The sequence below is a fragment of the Carcharhinus amblyrhynchos genome, chromosome 12 (genome assembly GCF_965287045.1).
Source record: "Carcharhinus amblyrhynchos chromosome 12, sCarAmb.v2.hapA, whole genome shotgun sequence".
Lineage (NCBI taxonomy): Eukaryota > Metazoa > Chordata > Chondrichthyes > Carcharhiniformes > Carcharhinidae > Carcharhinus > Carcharhinus amblyrhynchos.
Window position 1 is genome coordinate 9,859,883 of NC_137335.1, and position 20,600 is coordinate 9,880,482.

Genomic DNA, 20,600 nt, shown 5'->3' on the forward strand with positions numbered 1-20,600 from the left:
GACGGCGATGGGCGGGGCCTGATGCGCATGGAGGAGGAGAAGGAGGAGGTCGTCAGTGACGCGCATGCGTGAATGCGGAACTGCTCAGGCAAATGAAGTGGGTTGAATGTCGCGTTTGCGCGCAACATGGAGTTCTGTGGCAGGGTCACATAGAGCAGAAACCTTAACTCAGTTTCACGCTCCTCACAAGCTGTCAGGCCTGCTGAGTTGACCCAGCATTTTCCGTTTTTGTTTCAGATTTCCAGCATCTGCAGTATTTTATTGAGTGGGTGGGACCTGACAGCACATTCGTCCGAGCCGAACTATGCGCACATACGTACGAAGAATAGGCGGGACTGACTGATCGTCTATGACGTAAAATGGGTGGGGCCTGAGAATTGCGCATGTGCATGGCTTGAAATGAGTGGGGTTTCACTTGCGCGTACGACTAAAGGAGGGGGACCTGGCTGATATGCATGCGTACTACGTTGAGTGGATGTGGTCTTGAATGAGTCTGAAATGAGGGTCGCGCATGCGTACGATGTTGAGGGGGGCTGACAGCTAACGAGAAGGAATGGGTAGGACGTATGTTGCGCGTGCGTACAGCGGGGCCTGAGGCGCGCTGGGTGAAGCATTCACTGATGCGCATGCGTGACTGGAGTCCTGGCTGATGGGGCGCATGCGTGAAGTGGGCGGGGCCCGATTGAGGAGCCTGCGCGCACGCTGTTACTGGTCGTCTCCATTCTGTTCCTGGTCACGAACAATCCGGTGGCGCGAGCTCGCTAACGGTTAGGACGGCGGTTGGCTGCTCACTGGAACCCCGTCCAAACTAACCGCCTTAGTCTACGAGTATTTGCAGAATCAGGCTGTGTTTGGGATGGATTGAAGACGCCTGGCAAAGAGTAGCGTGTCAGCGGCGGTGATGATGATGTCCGGGCCTGGGGAGCGGCCGGCGGCCGGCAGCGGGGCCCACACTGTCAGTGAGGGGGACCATGTGGTGCTGAAGAGGGAGGACGTGTTCAAAGCCGTGCAGGTGCTGAGAGGAAGGTACAGCCGCGGGGGATATTGCCCAGCAAGTGTGCAGGGAAGACCAGGGACAACTCCAGTGTTTCTGGAGGCGGGCACATTGCACTTAACACCCAAAGTTTTGCAGCTTTCGGCTTAAGTGATGCAGGTGGACGGGATTTCATAAAACCATCGAATATCTACAGTACAGGAGGGCATTCAACCCATTGAGTCTGCACCAACCACAATCCCACCCAGGCTGTATCCCCAATAACCCATGTACCCCCGCCCCGACACTAAGGGGTAGTTAATAGAACACAAGCAGGCCCTTCGGCCCACAAGTTGCACTGATGGTATCCCTACCTACCAGGCCTATGTATAAACCCTCAATCCCATCAAATCCCATGTACTCATCCAGAAGTCTGTGAAAGGACCCCAGCGAGTTTGCCTCCACTACCACTGATGGGAGCCGATTCCACTCACTCACCACCCTCTAAGTGAAAAACCTACCCCTGACATCTCTGTACCTGCTCCCCAGCACCTTAAACCTGTGTCCTCTTGTAGCGACCATTTCAGCCCTGGGAAATAGCCTCTGAGAATCATCAGTTTAACATAGTCAATCTGCATAACTTGCACATCTTTGAACTTTGTCTTTCAGCGACATGTTAGCCTGTAAAACTTCACAAACCTGATGAAGAGGTAAACCTCGAAAGTTTGTGAGTTTACTATCAAATAAATCGGTTGGACTTAAACCTGGTGTTGTCAGACTTCTTACTGTAGAAAATTCCAAAGATCCGTGACTCACTGTGAGGAGCATTTTCCTCATCTGTCCTTAAATGACCAACCCATTATTACTGAAACTTGGGCCTCTAGACTAACCATTCCTACCTTTTAGCATGGGGGGCTAAATTTGCTTTTAATCAGTTTGAACATATGGTTCCTACCTTAGAACAGTAACTTGTGATTTCACCATCCTTAAAGCGTAACATGCCCTAAAGCGCTTCACAGGAACCTTATCAGACAATATGTGGCACTGAACCGTAAACAGTATAAAGCTTGGCCAGTGAAATAGGTACAAAGGAGAAGTAAGTGGAGAGGTGGAAAAGTTTAGGGATCGAATTTCAAAGATTCAGGCTTGGACAGTTGAACACACGCCTGTAGCAGTGGACTGAAGCAATTTGGGGAGTTCGAGGCCAGAATCGAAGAAGTGCAGATAACTTGGAGCATTATAGGGCTCGAGGAAGTCATAGAATTGGGCATAATTGAGAATTTTAAATTGGGGCATTGGTGGACTCAGTTAATTTAGTTCAGCAAGCACAGGGGTGTTGGGGCAATGATACACATCAGGATACAGAGTTTTAGATACCATGTTGATATGGTACTTTTTGATAGCAGATCAAATCTTCTGAATAGATAACAATCTATTAAACTTGGCTACATGGATGACTATTCAGAAAGTCATAGATTTGCAACTTATCATCGTAAAGCGAACCTAATGATTGCAAATATACATCTGGAAAGGTTTTGAATAAGAACCAACTCCTAGCAGACTGTTTGCAAATATAAACCTAAAGCATGGTGTAAAAATACTCTGATTGCAGTTTGCTGGTAAAATAGCGCACACTCAAGTTTGAGCCAGCTATCCAACTTCTCTCTCCCCTTTCTGGTACCAAATTGCTTGTCGCCTACTCCAGTTTTCTGCCCCTTCATTTGCAAAACAATGGTCAGGCAATTCCACAACAGATTTCCAAGGGCAGGCAGAAACTGTGTAGATCTACTGAAAGGACCCAAACACATAAGAACATAAGAAATAGGAGCAGGAGTAGGCCATCTAGCCCTTCAAGCCTGCCCCGCCATTCAATAAGATGTTGGCTGATCTGAAGTGAATCAGTTCCACTTTCCCGCCTTCTCCCCATAACCCTTAATTCCCTTATCTATCAGAAATCTATCTACCCATGACTTAAATATATTCAATGAGGTAGCCTCCACCACTTCAATGGGCAGAGAATTCCAGAGTTTCACCACCCTTTGAGTGAAGAAGTTCCTCCTCAACTCCGTTCTAAACTGCACCACCCCCCTTATTTTGAGGCTGTGCCCTCCAGTTCTGTTTTCCTTTCTAAGCAGGAAGACCCTCTCTACCTCTACCCTATCTAGCCCCTTCATTATCTTGTAGGTCTCTATAAGATCCCCCTCAGCCTTCTAAACTCTAATGAGTACAGACCCAGTTTATTCAATCTCTCTTCATAAGCTAACCCCCTCATCTCTGGTATGAGCCTGGTGAACCTTCTCTGTACTCCCTCCAAGGCTGGTATATCCTTTCGCAAATACGACACAATGCACCCCCTCAAAAAATGAAGTTGTTTATTAGAAAAACCTCACCAGCACCAACCCAATAAGCTACATGTTGCTTTGAACTCATTCTATAAATTCTGTGGATAGTTCCTTCCACAGATCATAGTATGACTTGCACTGTCAGAGTGCATTTAATGTAATTAATTCTGGATGATGAAACAAATCTGGTCCAAAGTTATTCACTTAAGACTTTGGCTGGAGTTTAATAAGAACATCTTATGGGTTGTGCCTACGACTTGGGATGAAATTTAATGTTCTGGTTAGAATTTAATGGATCTCAAACTTTGCTTTCCAGAAAAATCACCTTTGAGAAACAGTGGTTTTACTTGGACAATGTGATTGGACAGCAGTATGGTACCATCTTTGAAGTTTCCAGTGGAGGAGTACTCCAGCCACTTAAAGCAAAAACTGAGGAAATGGCTAAAGGTAATGTGTCAGAACACTTTGTATTTCTACCCAAACCTGAAATTTGTATGATGGGCAGCTTAACGTCAATGTTGCTGACCAATAGCCAATTTCTGAAGTTAGATATTCTACTAGTCTGTATTCATTCAAAAGTATGTTTGATGTGATAACTGTTACTTGCCAAAATTGCTGTGCGAAATTTGTATAATTTGATGTGGAGATGCCAGTGTTGGACTGGGGTAAGAAGTTTCACAACATCAGGTTAAAGTCCAACAGGTTTATTTGGTATCATGAGATTTTGGAGCACTGCCCCTTCATCAGGTGAGTGGTGAGTTGAGTTCACAAACAGCATATATAGACAAAGACTCAATTGCAAGATGATACTTGAATATAGACTCGCATTCCAATCGTTATCTTGCAGTTAAGTCTTTGCCTATGTTTGCCCTGTTTGTGAATCCAACTTTCTACTCACCTGATGAAGGAGCAGCGTTCCAAAACCTCTTGATGTCAGATAAACCTGTTGGACTTCATCCTGGTGTTGTGAGACTTCCTACTTTGTATAATTCGTAGGAAGTGATATTAACTTTTATTTGTGTAATGTAGTGCATATGCAGTGACTGTTACAATTTGGACTCTTTGGGCAGTGTTTCTTATCTATTGGCCGTATTCATCCTGTACAACATGGGTAAAATAATACCAAGTGATTCAGCCAGTCAGCGTTTAGTTGGACATAACTTTAAAACAGCATTTATATGTAAATCTTCAGAATTGAGTGAATTTTTTTATTTGAAATCTCCTAATTAGTCAATTAGCCTTCTATGTGACATTTTACTTCGATGCTTTTATCTGCTGAATTGCAAAGAAAGGAAAAAAAGCCTGTAAACATAAATGTGTCAAAATTCGCAAAGGAATAAAATAAAAATTGTTTTTGAAATGAATTGTAGTTTTTATTTGTCCTTTATGGGGTTTGGGAGAAATAATGGAATAATTTCTAAATTTTCTTAATAGCTTGGCTTACTGAATTATTTTAATTACAAAAGATATAACTACTGAGTTTGAACAGTCAAAAAAAAATCTGAGGAATTGGTATAAACTACAGTATTTAAATTTTATGCATGATTTTTGCCTGCTCAGAAATACGATACTTGTATACTTGTCTGTGTAGGTACTAAGCATGAAGGGTAATATTTCTGCTTTAACTGTGTGTTTTAACTTTTTTTCTCTGATAAGTCATAATGACCAGATAATTATGGAAAGTTGGGTATTCTGGGCTCTTCCCCACAAAGGATTGTTGAGACTTCATTTCAGATGAAATGCTTAGTGTTAAGTGACCTTCTTGAATAAATTTGACTCAACTAAAAAGGACTTGTGGATTTTGTTTGTTGCTAAAGCAGTACATTTTTTAAAATTCTTTGTAGAAACAAATGAAGCTGGCATTGATAACCGAAACATAATTGATGATGGCAAGTCCCAAAAACTCAGCAGAGAGGATATTGAGGCACTTAAAGGGCAAGGATTAAAAGGTCAGGTATGGATGACTTCATTTTTTTAATGTTTTCATGGGATGTGTTTGTCGCTGGAAAAGTCAGCATTTGTTATCCATAGTTTCCTAGGCAATTTCAGAGGCCAGTTAAGAGTCAACCACGTTGCTAAAGGTCTGGAGTCGTATGTAGGCCAGACCAGGTTAGGACCAGATTTCCTTCCCTAAAGGGCATTAGTGGACCAGTTGGGTTTTTCCAACAATCGATGATGGTCTCCATGGTCATCCTTACTGAGCCTAGCTTTGTATTCCAGATTTATTAATTGATGTTAAGTTCCACCACCAGCTGCTGTGGTGAGATTTGAGCCCATGACCCCAGAACATTAGCCTGGGCTTGTTGATTGTCCCCTGACAGTCACCACATCCACCGCCTCTCCTACTCAAAGTGGGCAATTCAATAAGAGTTAAATTCTTACCACACAAAAATTGTATTTGTATTCCCAAATGGCAATTGTCTCATTAAAGCAAAGTTCTTGTTTTATGCAGGATATTGTTCAACATCTGATAGAGAATAGCACAACATTTAGAGACAAAACTGGATTCGCTCAAGAAAAGTACATTAAGAAGAAAAAGAAAAAGTAAGCCTTTGTACTTTGGGTTGTAGCATAGAATCTTCTGTTGTGTTAGATGGAAAATGTTTACCATGACTGGGATAAAAAGTTCACTGTCTCGACACTGGCATTTAGAATCATATAATTCAGAAGGAGGCCATTTGGCCCATCAAGCCTGCACTGACAACAATACTACCAAGGCCGTATCCCTGCAATCCCATGTATTTCCCCTGCCAATCCCCCTGACACCAAGGCGCAATTTAGCACGGCCAATCCACCTAACCTGCACATCTTTGGACTGTGGGAGGAAACTGGAGCATCCAGAGGAAACCCACACAGGTACGGGGAGAGTGTGTAAATTCCATACTGTCACCTGAGGCCTGAGTTGATCCCTGGCCCCTGACACTGAGAGACAGCAGTGCTAACCACCATGCCACCTTATAAATTATATTAATTTATTATTCTTATTAAAAAATCAGCCGGTTAACCAAATAATTTTATGGGCCAAATTTTTTCCTGTTTTAATGATCCTAATTAAGTGCTTCTGGCAATGGAATGTAGGTAACTGGTACATTGTGGTGTTATAATTTAGAAGCAGGTACTTCTGAATCCACTTCCAGTGGCTGACGCATTTAAAATGAGTCTCAGCATCTTCATTTATTACAAGAAATTCCATCACTTAACCATGTTAGGGTTCAGATAAATTTTGGTGTTTCACCCTTGGAGAAAAATAATTCCTGGCCACATTCTAACTTGTTGACAGGTACGAAGCATATATAACTATCCTGAAGCCTACCACTCGCATAATGGCCATGATGTACCATTCCCGTGAGCCAGGCAAAATTTGGTGAGTAGTGTAAAATTGAACTCCTTTTTTCTATGGTGTTTAAACATTTCAGGTTTCAGACCAGTAACTGCATTTTAGATTTCAGCTGGATGGTACCATGTTTCCCTTGCTGTTTTCTATTTTGATCATATAGGATTGATTTTAAATCCTGCTCAGTAGTAACTGGGCAGGGGAGGGGCATTAAAGTAGCTTGGGGCACTATTGCTTTTTAAAGTGATAAGACATTTATCACTTGTTGATTTGAGCACTGTTTTCAGAATCTCCATATCTTTTATCTAGTTTGGTTCCAATCAAGAATCATACTTTTCTTCCAGAGTAAAGGATCTTCCTCTTATCTATGTTGAATTTTATCCACTCCTGTTTTTTTAAAAATCTGTTGTTTTGGTCCTTAATTTATGAATTGCCTTTCTTGGGGAAAAAAGTTCCTTTTAACAATCATTGTTCAGAGGGTTTTTTTCTGCTATGTGATGGATAGGTTCTTCATGGTTGCTATTGGTTCTGTGTGAAGTTGATCAGAAACCAGTAAGTATGCGTGTCTCGCCTGCTTGCTCTCCCTCCTTCCCTTGTAACAACTGTTGAAATCTCAGATGTGCCTCATTCAACATGGCAGAATCATTTTATGGGGTTTTAGAAGGATACTAATTGAAAGTTCACATCAATTCAAGCAATTTATAAGATGTTCATCTGCAAGGACATCAATACCATACTTCAGTAGACGAAGCAGGAAATCATTGATAATTTCTGTGCATGTGCAGACAACAGAAGTTGCTGTCAGTTTCACAAAATGGTGATGGTGAAGGCTGATGAGTATTTTGACATTACAGCTGCCTGGTGGCACAGTAGTTAGCACTGGTCTGTCACAGTGCCAGGGACCTGGGTTCAGTTCCCGACGCGAGTCACTGTGCGGAGTTTACATGGTCTTCCTGAGAGTTTCCTCCGGATGTCCTGGTTTCCCCCCCACAGTGCAAAAGATATGCTGGTTAGGTGCATTGGCCATGATAAATTCTCCCTCAGTGTACTCGAACAGGCGCCAAGTGTGGCAAGTAGGGGATTTTCACAGTAACTATTGCAGTGTTAATATAAGCCACCTTGTGACACTAATAGTTAAACTTTAAACCCGAGCCATTATTAAATTTTGGTGTAGCCATAGCAGATACAAAGTCAAAATTGGGCTCCATAGGTAATTCTGACTAAAAATTATTTGCGGGGATGTTGGCGTTGCTCACAGAGATGTTTTGTTTTAATCCAATAAAAGGTTTCAAAAGAAAACCATTCAAATTCTGTTGATTAGTTTATCTGTTTTAAGCCTCTTGGTAACTTTCTAGTCCAAGTTGTTTTGTTTTAAATCTGCTTCAACAATAGCTTTTTTCCACGAGTGCCTTCTCACAATGAATACACCCAGTTTTTGATAGTTTCAGCAAACTGTGCTATCTGGTGTCAAGTATGAAACGATGTGCACAGTTGAAATACAATATGCACATCGTGGAACAATGGGTTTATTATGCATTCGGTGCATGTTTTCCAAATTGTTTTTTGTGGTAAGGGTAGCTCTATTTTGTAAGTGTAAGGGCATCTTTGCGTGTCTAAGAATGTTCATTTCATTGGACAGAAGGAAAGAATCAGAAGAAATCTGAATCATAACCAGTGTGTGTCCCTTGTATGTTCTAGTTTATAAAGCATTTTACTTATCCTTGTTAAATTTCATTTATCTTTGTTCTGCTCACTTGGTGCTATTGCCTCCGTCTTCCTGTGGCTTTTTAGCTACTTTTTTGAGGGGAAGAAAGCGGGATAGAGAGAGAGAGAGGTGGGGCAATTATCTATAAATTGTACAGTTAATGTTGCTATAACCCCAAAGATGCTGAGTACTGAAAAGATCAATAAAATTACACCTTTATCAATCAATTTTTTTCCAGCTATTTACGGTATGACACACTGGCTCAGATGTTAACTCTTGGGAATATCCATGCTGGCTCCAAAGTTCTTGTAGCAGAATCCTGTGCTGGTCTGGTGCTTGGTGCTGTAATGGAGAGGTTAGGAGGTAATAAAATCTAAATATGCCAACTAATACCATGAAAATTTCTAATTTGATGTAACTACATTTTTCAGCTTGTATTGTAGTGAGTATAGCTAAGCATTCTAATCACTAATGAAGCTGCTTTATGGCTATAGTATTGAACTTTAGTGGCGAAAGCTCATCCAGTTAACAATACTTATCACTGGAGGTCAACATGAAAAGCTCACTTGGGAATATAGACTTCTAAATTTAAAGTTGTGTTACCCAAAGATTCTAATTGCAGTGAATGTTGTGCATAATGGAGATCTGTGCAAGAGGGTGGCACGGTGGCTAGCACTGCTGCCTTATAGCACCAGAGACTTGGCTCAATTTCTGGCTTGGGTCACTGTGTGTGCGAAGTTTGCATGTTCTCCCCCTGTGGGTTTCCTCCGGGTAGTCCGCTTTCCCCCCACAGTCTGACAGACTACTGGTTAGGTGCATTGGCCATGCTAAATTCTCCGTCAGTGTACCCGAACAGGCTCTGGAGTATGGTGACTAGGGGATTTTCACAGTAACTTCTTTGTAATGTTAATATAAGCCTACTTGTAATACAAATAAATAAATTTTAATTTAAAAGAAACTTTAAAATGTTGCAGTGAATGTTGTGCATAATGGGGATCTGTGCAAGTTGATTTCATAATGTGCATATGTCACACAAATTCAGCGGATATTGTTTAAATTTGAGCCATCTTCGCCTCTACCATATTAGTCTGGTACTACCACTTCCCTTCCTGTAAAAATATTCAAAACACTTACTCAATTCCTGCGTCATGTGAATGAAGATTGGACTTTGAAGGAAATGTGGGTTTACTTCAAGGGAATGGAAGTTGCTGATGCAATTTTGATTACTTTTTTCTCTTGAACAAGAAAATGTCACTTTTTATTTTTCTGAATAGAACTTTTGCTCCCTTATTATTGACTATTGCTCTATAAACAGCATTTTAAATGGCGAACACAATGGAGTTTAATCATTGAGCAACACAGCTGGAAGCCTAGGAGCAAACAAGGCCAAGTCAAAGTATTACAGAGAAATAAGTGTTAGCAGAATTGGTTTGGCTGAAAGACATAAAATACATGTAAAGAAAACTGCAGACTTTCCATTTCCAAATCATAGGCTGCTGTAATTCAGAATTTCTGAATGTACTTTTGTTGTCGCCCATCCATAACCTACTCTCTTCAAGCCTATTTGATTCTGCCCAGAGGGGAAATCTTCTCCAAGCTATTGACAACTGTTTGAGAGTTCTCAACTACCTAGTTTTGGCCTCCATTCCACATAATGTCTCTGCAGGCATCAATTTGCTCAACCTCTCCTTCGACTGCATGTTTTTCCTTGTCCCCATCTCAGCTATTCCTGATTTGGCCTTGTCTTTTACTCAAATGCAAGAAGCAGAGCATTGAGCAGTTCTGATGCTTAATCATTCATCACCAAATCTGGCTCAACTATCTCAAGCTCTAACCTCAACCAACCTCTGACAGCACATTCGCGCTGTTGATGAATCTCTCAGTCACTGAGATAAAGCCATTTGTTTAGCTACTTTCTCCTCTTTCCCCCCAAGCTTAGTTTGAACAAAACACACAGCTGAAATGTGTCTTTCATCTGCCAGACTATATATGCATCTGTATGCCCAGCTGTCTATTCTATATAATCTCTTTAGTCTTTTTCTGCAGGTTTTGGGTCTGTTGTCCACTTGTATCCAGGTAGCTTGCCTATCAGAGCGGCGATGGAGAACTTTGGATTTCCAAAATCATTTTATAATCAGCTGTATGACTTTCCTATCAACAAATTGAACAGCCTTCTTTCTGGAAGTTTTTCAACTGAGAAAGAAACACTGCAGAAACCAACTGAAACTGTGGTAGAAGAAGGTAATGGGAGCCCACTGAGCACACACCAGGGTATAGCGCCTTGTGGTGAAATCCTAACGGATAACACCCAATCTGGAGAAACTGAGGCCATGGCTGTTACTTGTGAGGAGGCTGAAAATAAAGAAAAAAATGCAGGCAGAAAACCCAATGTAAGATTTATTCCTGTAGGATGTAATGTGGAATGTTTAAGTTCGAATGTATCACGTTTTTACAACCCAAACAAAATTGTTGTGTTGAAGCAAAGTGTTTCTCCAGACTGATTGTGATTTGATATTTGTAGTTAGTTGGTTTCATTGACTAATATTAAGCAACAGTAAAATGGTGGTTGCTACCCAGCTAATTACAAAGCACACTTTAATGCTTTGATTGTCTTTATGTAGAAAATGGTCACTATTTTAAAAAGAAATTGATTTGCTGAAGGATTATATGGTATTGTGACCCAGCAAGTTTCTATATGGTTGGAAATATTTAAAACATTGTGCAGCATCATTTTGTCTTTTTTTATTTTCAAACTGGAAAGATGCTTAAATTTAACTATATTCAGTACTAGAAAAACTGATGTGGATGCTGGAGTTCTGAAATGAAAAAGAGCTAGAAAAGCAATCATAGCAAAATTGAGCTGGTTATAATCCAACAAAGGTACCTGAATGTGTTGCTTAAAAAAAAGGACATGGAGAAAAGAGTTCAATTTCAAATCCAAAATGACTAAAAAAGTCATATTGGATTCAAAACATTAACTCCCTATTTCTCTTCAAAGATGCTTGCCAGACCTGAGTTTTTCCAGACTTTGGTTTTTAACCATGTTCCTCCTTTGCTCCAATCAGTAACTGTGCTGTAACTTTTTTACACTAATCACTTCTGCGAATTTAGTCTTGGATCCTGTAGCACCTTTCCTGTTGCTGACTTGAGTTTTTTTGCTTTGTGTTAATTAATGCTGGTGCCAGTTTATGGCAAGTCACTGCTTTGTGTCACTTAAAGGCTAGGACCATTTGCTCTGTTTTAGCCATGTACTCTGGTAAAACTGGCAAACCCCTGCATATTTCCCAAGTGCCGTGCTGTGTTTAAAATGTTGACAGTTTCAGTATGTCAGCCTTCCTGAGCAAAAGTGGATCCTGCCAAGTGTGCCTCAGACCTACCCAGGTCCAAATGCCTGGTGATTTTTCTGTGCATTTACTGGGAGAACAACAGATCTTTTCCTCACTTTGCTCCAAAGCCATATAACAACAGATCTTTTCCTCACTTTGCTCCAAAGCCATATAACAATGCTGGTGTAACATTTCAAAATGTGTTATTCAATTCAATCGATCCCATCCATACAGAATCAAAAGTTCACTTTTGAAATTATCCTTCTTAGATGATCTTTTTTAAATAAATCAAGGTTCCATTTGTATCCACACCCTCCCCTTGATTTGTGTGTTCACTTGCCTCATTTGCTACTGGCAGAATTTATTTTCAAAAGTACACCAAATCAGTTTCTTACTATCATACCCTCCTTTCAAATGGGACTCTATAACCGCCACTTTATTCTGCCTGAATTGTCTCTCACAATGGCATCTTTTAAAATGCCTCCTGTAGGAGAATAATGAGCTTTTAAAACTCTCAAAAAAAAAGCAATTCCTGAGCTGTTGCCAAATATTTTTATTTGACTGTTCTCTTTGTGCCTTTCAGTCTAGGTTTCAAACCTACATTTATGCTTGTTCTTGTACAAATTTTAGTCTTCTAAAGTCAAACTGGACTCCATCTTTGGTGAAATTTCTTGGCAGGTTGAAGAGAGGAAGAGTAAGCAAGAAGATCGGCTGAAGAAACTCCAGTTGGCTGCTGCTGTGCTGCAAGAGAGAAATGCAGATGGGTGAGCTTATGTAATAAATCAAATAAACCCCACTGTAATTCTGTTGCAGACCTTTGAGTGGCAACTATGTTAGTTTGGATGTACCTTAATTTTTACAAATGTATGCATCACTTGTAATCCATATTTATCCCAAATGAACCCAAGACTTGTAGAAATTGTAACACTAGATCAAACCATTCAGCCTAACCAGTCCAAATTAGTGCTTGCTTTCCACATAAGCAGTAATGCTTAATCCCATGTGCTTGCCCTGTTCCCTTTGTCTCCCTTTCGTCCAGCTACTTATCTCACCTATTCTTAAACTTTCTGCATTAATTACTGTCTCTAGTGCATTCTACAACCTCAGAATCATGTCTTCAATTAAAATAAAGTTTCTTGCTCACTCCCCTAAATATCTTAGATTTAACTTGTACCTAGTTCTTTCAACTATGTCCTGTTCCATTGTAATCTTAAATTACCTCTGCTATTTAAAAAAAAGTCTCCTTTTTCAAGTCATTCCTCATATATAAATTCTCATATCAGACAGCCACCTAGTAAATCTGTGCACATTGTTTGCCATGTTATGGCTTGTTTCTGAACCCATGCCCCCAAATCTTTGTTTATTTGCAGCAATCAGCATTCCCCTATTCAAAAAAAAAGTAACGCTTCTCACTGCCAAGCTTTGCCTTTGAACTGCATCCACCCATTCTACCATCTTATCAATTTCTCTTGACACAATGATTCTTGATATTTGCTGTGCCTGCCTCCTATTTAGTATCTCCCGCAGAGTTTTCTAATCAACCTGAGGGGCCTACTGCCTTCACTTTTCTGATTAATGTATGTAATGTGAACTCGAAGGCACTTTCCAAGTTGAGCTGCGGAGGGGAGAGAGGGGAGCACCCTGCTCCACCCTCAGGCTCACTGTCCTTAATAAGGTGGCAAAGCTGGAGGCAGCAAGCCAAGAAACCACCTCTGTGAGTACCACTGTGCTGTCTTCACTGCCAGCAAATGCTGGCACGGGACTCCCATTTAGTCCCAACGTTGCCGTCCAAATGCCCACAGGAAAATCCTCTCCCATGTCACCTCCTATGGTTAGGACTGATTTTGGTCTGATTGTGTGCCTGTTAAGCAGGATGTTTTACTATGTTAAATGAGCCTTAAAACCTTACTTGCTGTTAACAGCCCATATTCTGTAAATATATTATCATAGTCCTGCCTAGCCATTTTATTTTAAATGATGAATTATTCGAGTAGTTAACATATCTCTTAAAATTCACAGTTTTTGACATAAAGCTGTTTCTTTTATTTATGTAGGTTGATTATAGCAAGTCGCCTTTATCCCAGCCCCTTATTACTTTGTCTTCTGGAGTTTGTGGCACCATCTAGACCGTTTGTCATCTACTGCCAATATAAGGAGGTAAAACTGGGTATTTGGCAAATTGTTGGTTTATTTGACTATTTGGGATCACAATTCATTTCATTTGTCTTGTTATCTTTTTCCTTCCAGCCTTTGCTCGTGTGCTATTCAAATCTCCGAGAAAGGGGCGGAGTTGTTAACCTGAGGTTGTCTGAAACGTGGCTGAGGGGCTATCAGGTAAACTTCAACTAAACTCTGAATCTTAGAATCCCTACAGCGCAGGAGGAGGCCATTTGACCCATTGAGTCTGTACTGACCACAATCCCACCAAGACCTTATTCCTGTAGCCCCACATATTTACCCTGCTAATCCTGTGACACTAGGGTCAATTTAGCATAGCCAAGCAACCTAACCAGAACATATTTGGACTGTGGAAGGAAAGCAGAGCATGTGGAGGAAACCCATGCAGACATAAGGAGAATGTGCAGTTTCCGCACAGACAGTGACCCAAGGCCAGATTTGAATCCAGGTACCTGGCACTGTGAGGCAGCAGTGCTAACACTTGCCGCCATTGTAGATGAGTACATGAGTAGATTCTGGGCACCCCTGACCTGACAACATGGATTCTTGAAAACAAAGTCATATCTGAGTTTTTTGAGGACGTTGCTAGCCACATAGCTAAGGGGGAACTAAGAGGGATGTTGTATATTTGGATTTTCAAAAGGCTTTTTGATAAGGTCCTGCACAGGAGATTTAAAAAAAAACAAAAGCACGTGGAACAGAAAGCAGTGTATGCATAAATGGGTCAGTCTCAGGTTTAAAAAGCTGTGATTAGTGGGGTTCTGCAAGAATCAGTAGTTGGGGCTGTAGATGTTTACAGTCTTTGTCAATTAATTGTATGTGGGGACCAAATATAATATTTTCAAGTTTACAGATGACACAAAATTAGGAATGTGTGTTGCAAGGATGATGCAAAGAGACTTTAAGGAAATCTGGGTATGTTAAATAACACAGAAGATGAAATATAATGTAAATAAGAATGAGGTTATCCACTTCAGTTGGAGGAACTGAGGTGCAGAGTGTTTCTTAAATGGTGAGAGATTGGAAAGTGTTGATATCTGCCCACAAGTCACTACAGTCTAACATGCAGATGTAGCAAGCAATTAGGAATACACTTTATATGTTGGGTTTATCACAGGAGGATTTAAACATAAGAACATAAGAAATAGGAGCAGAAGTAGGCCATCTAGCCCTTCGAGCCTGCCCCGCCATTCAATAAGATCATGGCTGATCTGTCGCTGCTCAGTTCCACTTTCCCGCTTTCTCCCCATAACCCTCAATCCCTTCTCTTATCAAAAACCCATCAACCCGCGTCTTAAAAATATTTAGCGAGGCAGCCTCCACCACTTCAACGGGCAGAGAATTCCAGAGATTCACCACCCTTTGAGTGAAGAAGTTCCTCCTCAACTCCATTCTAAACCGCCCCCCTTTTATCTTGAGACTGTGCCCCCTAGTCCTACTGTCTTTTTTGAGTGGGAAGAGTCTCTCCACCTCTATCCTATCCATCCCATTCATCATCTTGTACGTCTCAATGAGATCTCCCCTCATTCTTCTAAACTCTAACGAGTACAAGCCCAGTTTATTCAGCCTCTCCTCATGGCTCAACTCCGGTATCAGCCTAGTAAACCTCCTCTGCACTCCCTCCAAGGCCAAAATATCTTTGCGCAGGTGCGCCGCCCAAAACTGCACACAGTACTCCAGCTGCGGCCTCACCAATGCCCCATACAGCTGCAGCAAGACCTCCCTACTTTTATATTCAATCCCCCTTGCTATGAAGGCCAGCATCCCATTCGCCTTCCTGACCACCTGCTGCACCTGCAAGCTGGGTTTTTGCGACTCATGCACAAGGACTCCGAGGTCCCTCTGCACCGTCGCCTGCTGCAGTTTTTTGCCCCGTAAGTAATAGTCCTTCCTACCATTCTTCCTACCAAAGTGGACCACCTCACACTTGCCAACATTAAATTCCATTTGCCATTTCCTGTAAAATTTGAGTAAAGGACTAACGATGTCTTGCAACAGTTGTGCAGAATTTTGTTTTGACCACACCTGGAGTATTGTATACAGTTTTGGTCCCATTATCTAAGGCAGCCATGATGTGGAGTAGCTGGCGTTGGACTGGAGTAGCACAGTAGTAGTCTCACAACACAAGGTTAAAGTCCAACAGGTTTATTTGGTAGCATTGGCCCTTTATCAGTGCAGGAATTGTTTCACAAACAGAGCATATATAGATACAATTACAAAGTAGTGGTCAGAATACAAGTCTTAACAGGTAATCAAGTCTTTTCATTTGAGGACAATGTGAGTGGAGAGAGGGCTAAGTACAGGTTAAAGTGGTGTGAATTGACGCCAGCCAGGACAGTGAGATTTTTGCAAGTCGTGGGGGTTACAAATAATGTGACATTAACCCATTGAGGCCGAACTTGTGGTCAGAACTTCGCTATCAGCTTCTGCTCAGCGAATCTGCGTTGTCGTGTGTCGTGAAGGCTGCCTTGGAGAATGCTTACCTGAAGATCAGAGGCTGAATCCCTGAGTATGCTGAAACGTTCCCTGACAAGGGGGGAACATTCCTGCCTGGTGATTGTCGAGCGGTGCCCATTCATTCATTGTCGTAGTGTTTGCATGGTCTCGCCAGTGTACCATGCCTCTGGATATCCTTTCCCCGCAGCGTATCAGATAGACAATACTGGCCAAGTCACAAGAATATGTATTGTGTAACTAGTGGATGGTGTTCTCAAGTGAGATGATGGCATCCGTGTCGATGACCTGGCACATCTGGCAGAAGTTGCAGTGGCAGGGTTGTGTGGTGTGGTCACTATTCTCCTGAAGGCTGGGTAGTTTGCTGCGTAGAACGTTTGAGGTTGTGTGTTTGTTTGAAGGCAAGTAGTGTAGGTGTGGGGATGGCCTTAGCGAGATGTTCGTCTTCATCGATGACATGTTGAAGGCTCTGGAGAAGATGTCATAGCTTCTTCGCTCTGGGGAAGTATTGGACGATGAAGGGTACTTTGTACAGTTTAACTTCTGAGGTGGTCTGTGCAGTTTTTCACTGTAGCGCTTCGGAACTGGCGATTGCTGAGTTGAGCGTCAAATCGTGTTCTTATGAGGGCATCTTTCAGCATCTGTAGGTGTTTGTTGCAATCCTCCTTATTTGAGCAGATTCTGTGTATGCGAAGGGCTTGTCCGTAGGGGGTAGCTTTTTTAACTTGTTTAGGATGGAAGCTGGAGAAGTGGAGTAGCGTGAGGTTATCTGTGGGCTTGCGGTACAGTGAAGTGCTGAAGTGACGAAGATGCGTGTGTCCAAAAACGTAACCGATTCTGGAGAGTAGTCCATGGTTACTCTGGTGGGATGGAACTTGTTGATGTCATCATGTTTCAGTGATTGTTCGCCATGAGTCCAAACGAAGAAAATGTCATCAATATATCTAGTGTATAGCGTCGGTTGAAGGTCCTGTATGGTCATGAAGTCTTGTTCGAACCTGTGCATGAAGATGTTGGCATATTGAGGTGCGAATTTGGTCCCCATGGCTGTTCCATGTGTCCGGATGAAGAACTGATTGTTGAAGGTGAAGACATTGTGGTCCAGGATGAAGCGAATTGCGTCTAGAGATTGGCAGTTGTTGGTGTACTCAGTACTCTGCGCTGGTAGCTGCCAATCTCCAGATGCAATTCTACAACTCATTCACTTCGTCCTGGATCACAACGTCTTCACCTTCAACCAGTTCTTCATCCAGGAAAGGAGAAGCTACGACATCTTCTCCAGAACCTTCAATATGTCATTTGAAGACATACATCTTGCCAAGGCCATCCCCACACCTCCACTGCTTGCCTTCAAACAACCTCGCAACCTCAAACAGACCATTGTACACAGCAAACTACCCAGCATTCAGGAGAACAGTGGCCACAACACCACACAACCCTGCCACTGCAACCTCTGCAAGATGTGCCAGATCATCGACACAGATGCCATCATCTTATGTGAGAACACCGTCCACCAGGTATGCAGTACATACTCTTGTGACTCGGCCAATGTTGTCTACCTGATACATTGCAGGAAAGGATGTCCCGAGGCGTGGTACATTGGCAAGACCATGAAGATGGTACAACAACAAATGAATGGACACCACTTGACAATCACCAGGCAGGAATGTTCCCTTCCTGTCAGGGAATACTTCAGCAGTCACGGGCATTCAGCCTCTGATCTTCGGAGCAGCGTTCTGCAAGGCGGCCTTCACAACAACGACAACGCAGAATCGCTGAGCAGAAACTGATAGCCAAGTTCCACACGTATGAGGACAGCTTCAACCGGGATCTTGGGTTCATGTCACACTATCTGTAACCCCCACGACTTGCCTGGGCTTGCAACATCTCACTTACTGTCCTGGCTGGAGACAATACACACCTCTTTAACCTGTCCTTAACCCTCTCTCCACTCAAACATTGTCTGCACCTGAAAAGACTTGATTACAAGTTAAGACTCACATTCCAACCATTATCTTATAATTGAATTTGTGTCTATATATGCCCTATTTGTGAAACAAATCCTGCACTCACCTGATCATGGGCAATGCTCCGAAAGCTTGTGCTACCAAATAAACCTGTTGGACTTTAACCTGGTGTTGTGAGACCACTTACTGTGCCTACCTATGGAAGAATATACTTGCTGTAGAGGGATGCACTGGAGGTTCCTAAAATTAATTCCTGGGATAGTAGAACCATCCTGTGAGGTGGGATTGAGGAGATTGGCCTGTATTCTCTCGAGTTTAGCAGAAGGAGAGGTGATCACATTGAAACTTAAGAGTTCTTCAGAGGCTAGACAAATCCTCCCTTGGGCAACCCAGGAGACAGTCTCAGAATAAGGGGCAAGCCATGTAAGACAGATGAGAAGGAATTTCTTCACTCGGAGGGTAGGAAACCTTTGGAATTCTTCAGCCCCCGAGGACAATGGCAGCTCAATCGTTGAGTATGTTCAAAACTGTGATTGATGTATTTTTAGATAACAATGACATCAAAAGATATGGGGTCAGGTTGAAATAGACAATCAGCTATGATGTGGTTGAAAGGTGGAGTAGGATCAAGAGGCTGAATGGCCTACTCCCCTGTTGCAATGAGAAATGAGTGCTATCGTTGAATCAAGCTAGCATACGTAATCTACTAGGTCAGCATGTTGCAAATCCTTTATGCATTTTGATGCTTATGATTTTTAACTGTGTGTCCCTGAACGAAGCCTGTTAATTTGTACAAGATTCTCTTCAATTTGCACAAATAATCATTTTTATCAAGACAGATTGGCAAATTGTCTACATTTTTTTGTTTTTGTATCTCATGTCACTGATATTCCTCTTGCCAACTCAATCTGACCCTCCAGCTCTCATTAATTACATTTGCTATGGTCCATCAGTGTTGCTGTATTAGATTTGGTGTCCATCAGGCCTGATTTGTATCTCTGCTAAATCAGTACAAAGATGATTTTGCAGAAAGATTTTGTTTACGTGACAGTAGTTTTAACATTGGAATTTAATTTGTTTTAAATGAGAAAAACCAGTTGAAGGGCCATAATAGAGGACAAGAGACACCATAGCAGGTCATAGTACAGGACACTAGCAAATGTATTAAATTTAGATAGATGATCTTCAAGTCATGCTTCTTTAAGATTGTTTTCGAATAGTCCAAGCAAACACTGTTACTAAAGGCTCTGAATAGTTATCTAAAGTGAAGTCCCATTTTTTAAAAACAAAATACACTGTTTAAAATTTAATTTGTGCAAATATTTCAGGTTTTGCCAAACCGGACTCATCCCAAGTTGACAATGAGTGGAGGTGGTGGCTACATCCTAACTGGTATTACTGTTGCTATGGACAAAGCAAAATCTATTGCCAACAACCCTAGACCACCGAGGTCTGAAGAACCTGCAGCCAAAAGACAGAAGATTGAAGAATCCAAAAGTTAGCTTTCTTCCAAGCCCTGTTACTAATCCTGAAACTGCTTGATATTTGGAGCCCATTGTAAAGCTTAAGCTGCAGGTTTTTACAAACTGCTATACATTTATTTTGGTATAATATGGTATATGTGCCATTTGGAATTTTCTGCTATGATGTGGAGCATTAGCAAAAGTGATTTTGCGCGTGGGGAAAAGATGCTCTCAATGCAGAGAGAAGTATTCTATGCACCAGTGTACAATAGTCTTTACTTTTTGCAGGGGTGGGGAAAATAAAGTGTATGAAATTAAGTATTTTTGGAAAGCGTGCATGCTGCAGTTTAATGCAAAAAGAGTTGGGTTTGAGAGCCCTTGGTTGTTGCAGGCAGTCTCAGCCTGTTCAAGGGTCTTTAACTTGACAAAATGAACGTCCTAATTAGTCAGGAATTATATGACCATCTGTAAAATATTGCTTTTTTATATAATTTCATTGGTTGTATCAAATTATGGAAACTAACTTCACACACTGAAGTATTTTTTCTTAATGAATTTAACTATTTTAAATTGCTCTTATTTATAATGTGTACAATTCTGTTTTCCTTACCAATTTAGCCGTATTGTAAGTGTCAGATCACTGGAATCAACTACAAAAAGTTGTTACCTGAAATAAATCCATTTGATCAAGCTGATTTTAAACTTGTCTCTAAATAATTGAATGATGCAACACATATAAAGCCTTCCCAAGTGTCCTGTCTATATAAACTATGTATGAAAGATTTCTTCAGTGCTTAAAAACTTGGCTCATTACAAAGCTAATTGCTTCTTCAATTCTTTAGTGTTTTTTGAACTTTC

The 20,600-nt window shown here is 41.5% G+C and overlaps 1 protein-coding gene across 3 annotated transcripts; it reads left to right on the top strand.

Annotated features, from left to right (window-relative positions):
• Window positions 1-77: 77 nt before the first annotated feature.
• On the top strand, window positions 78-20,444 carry trmt6 (tRNA methyltransferase 6 non-catalytic subunit). Of its 3 annotated transcripts, none has more exons than XM_080200049.1 (11): window positions 78-97; window positions 3,632-3,762; window positions 5,160-5,269; window positions 5,768-5,859; window positions 6,596-6,679; window positions 8,593-8,717; window positions 10,401-10,744; window positions 12,359-12,444; window positions 13,735-13,837; window positions 13,928-14,014; window positions 19,608-20,444. In XM_080200049.1, the coding sequence occupies exons 1-11, from the start codon at window positions 93-95 to the stop codon at window positions 19,779-19,781; spliced, it is 1,341 nt and encodes a 446-aa protein (XP_080056175.1). In that variant the 5' UTR covers window positions 78-92; the 3' UTR covers window positions 19,782-20,444. The 3 variants fall into 3 exon arrangements, with proteins under 3 accessions (XP_080056175.1, XP_080056174.1, XP_080056176.1); XM_080200048.1 differs by lacking the exon at window positions 78-97 and adding an exon at window positions 562-1,026; XM_080200050.1 differs by lacking the exons at window positions 78-97; window positions 3,632-3,762 and having other exon boundaries at window positions 5,161-5,264.
• Window positions 20,445-20,600: the final 156 nt, after the last annotated feature.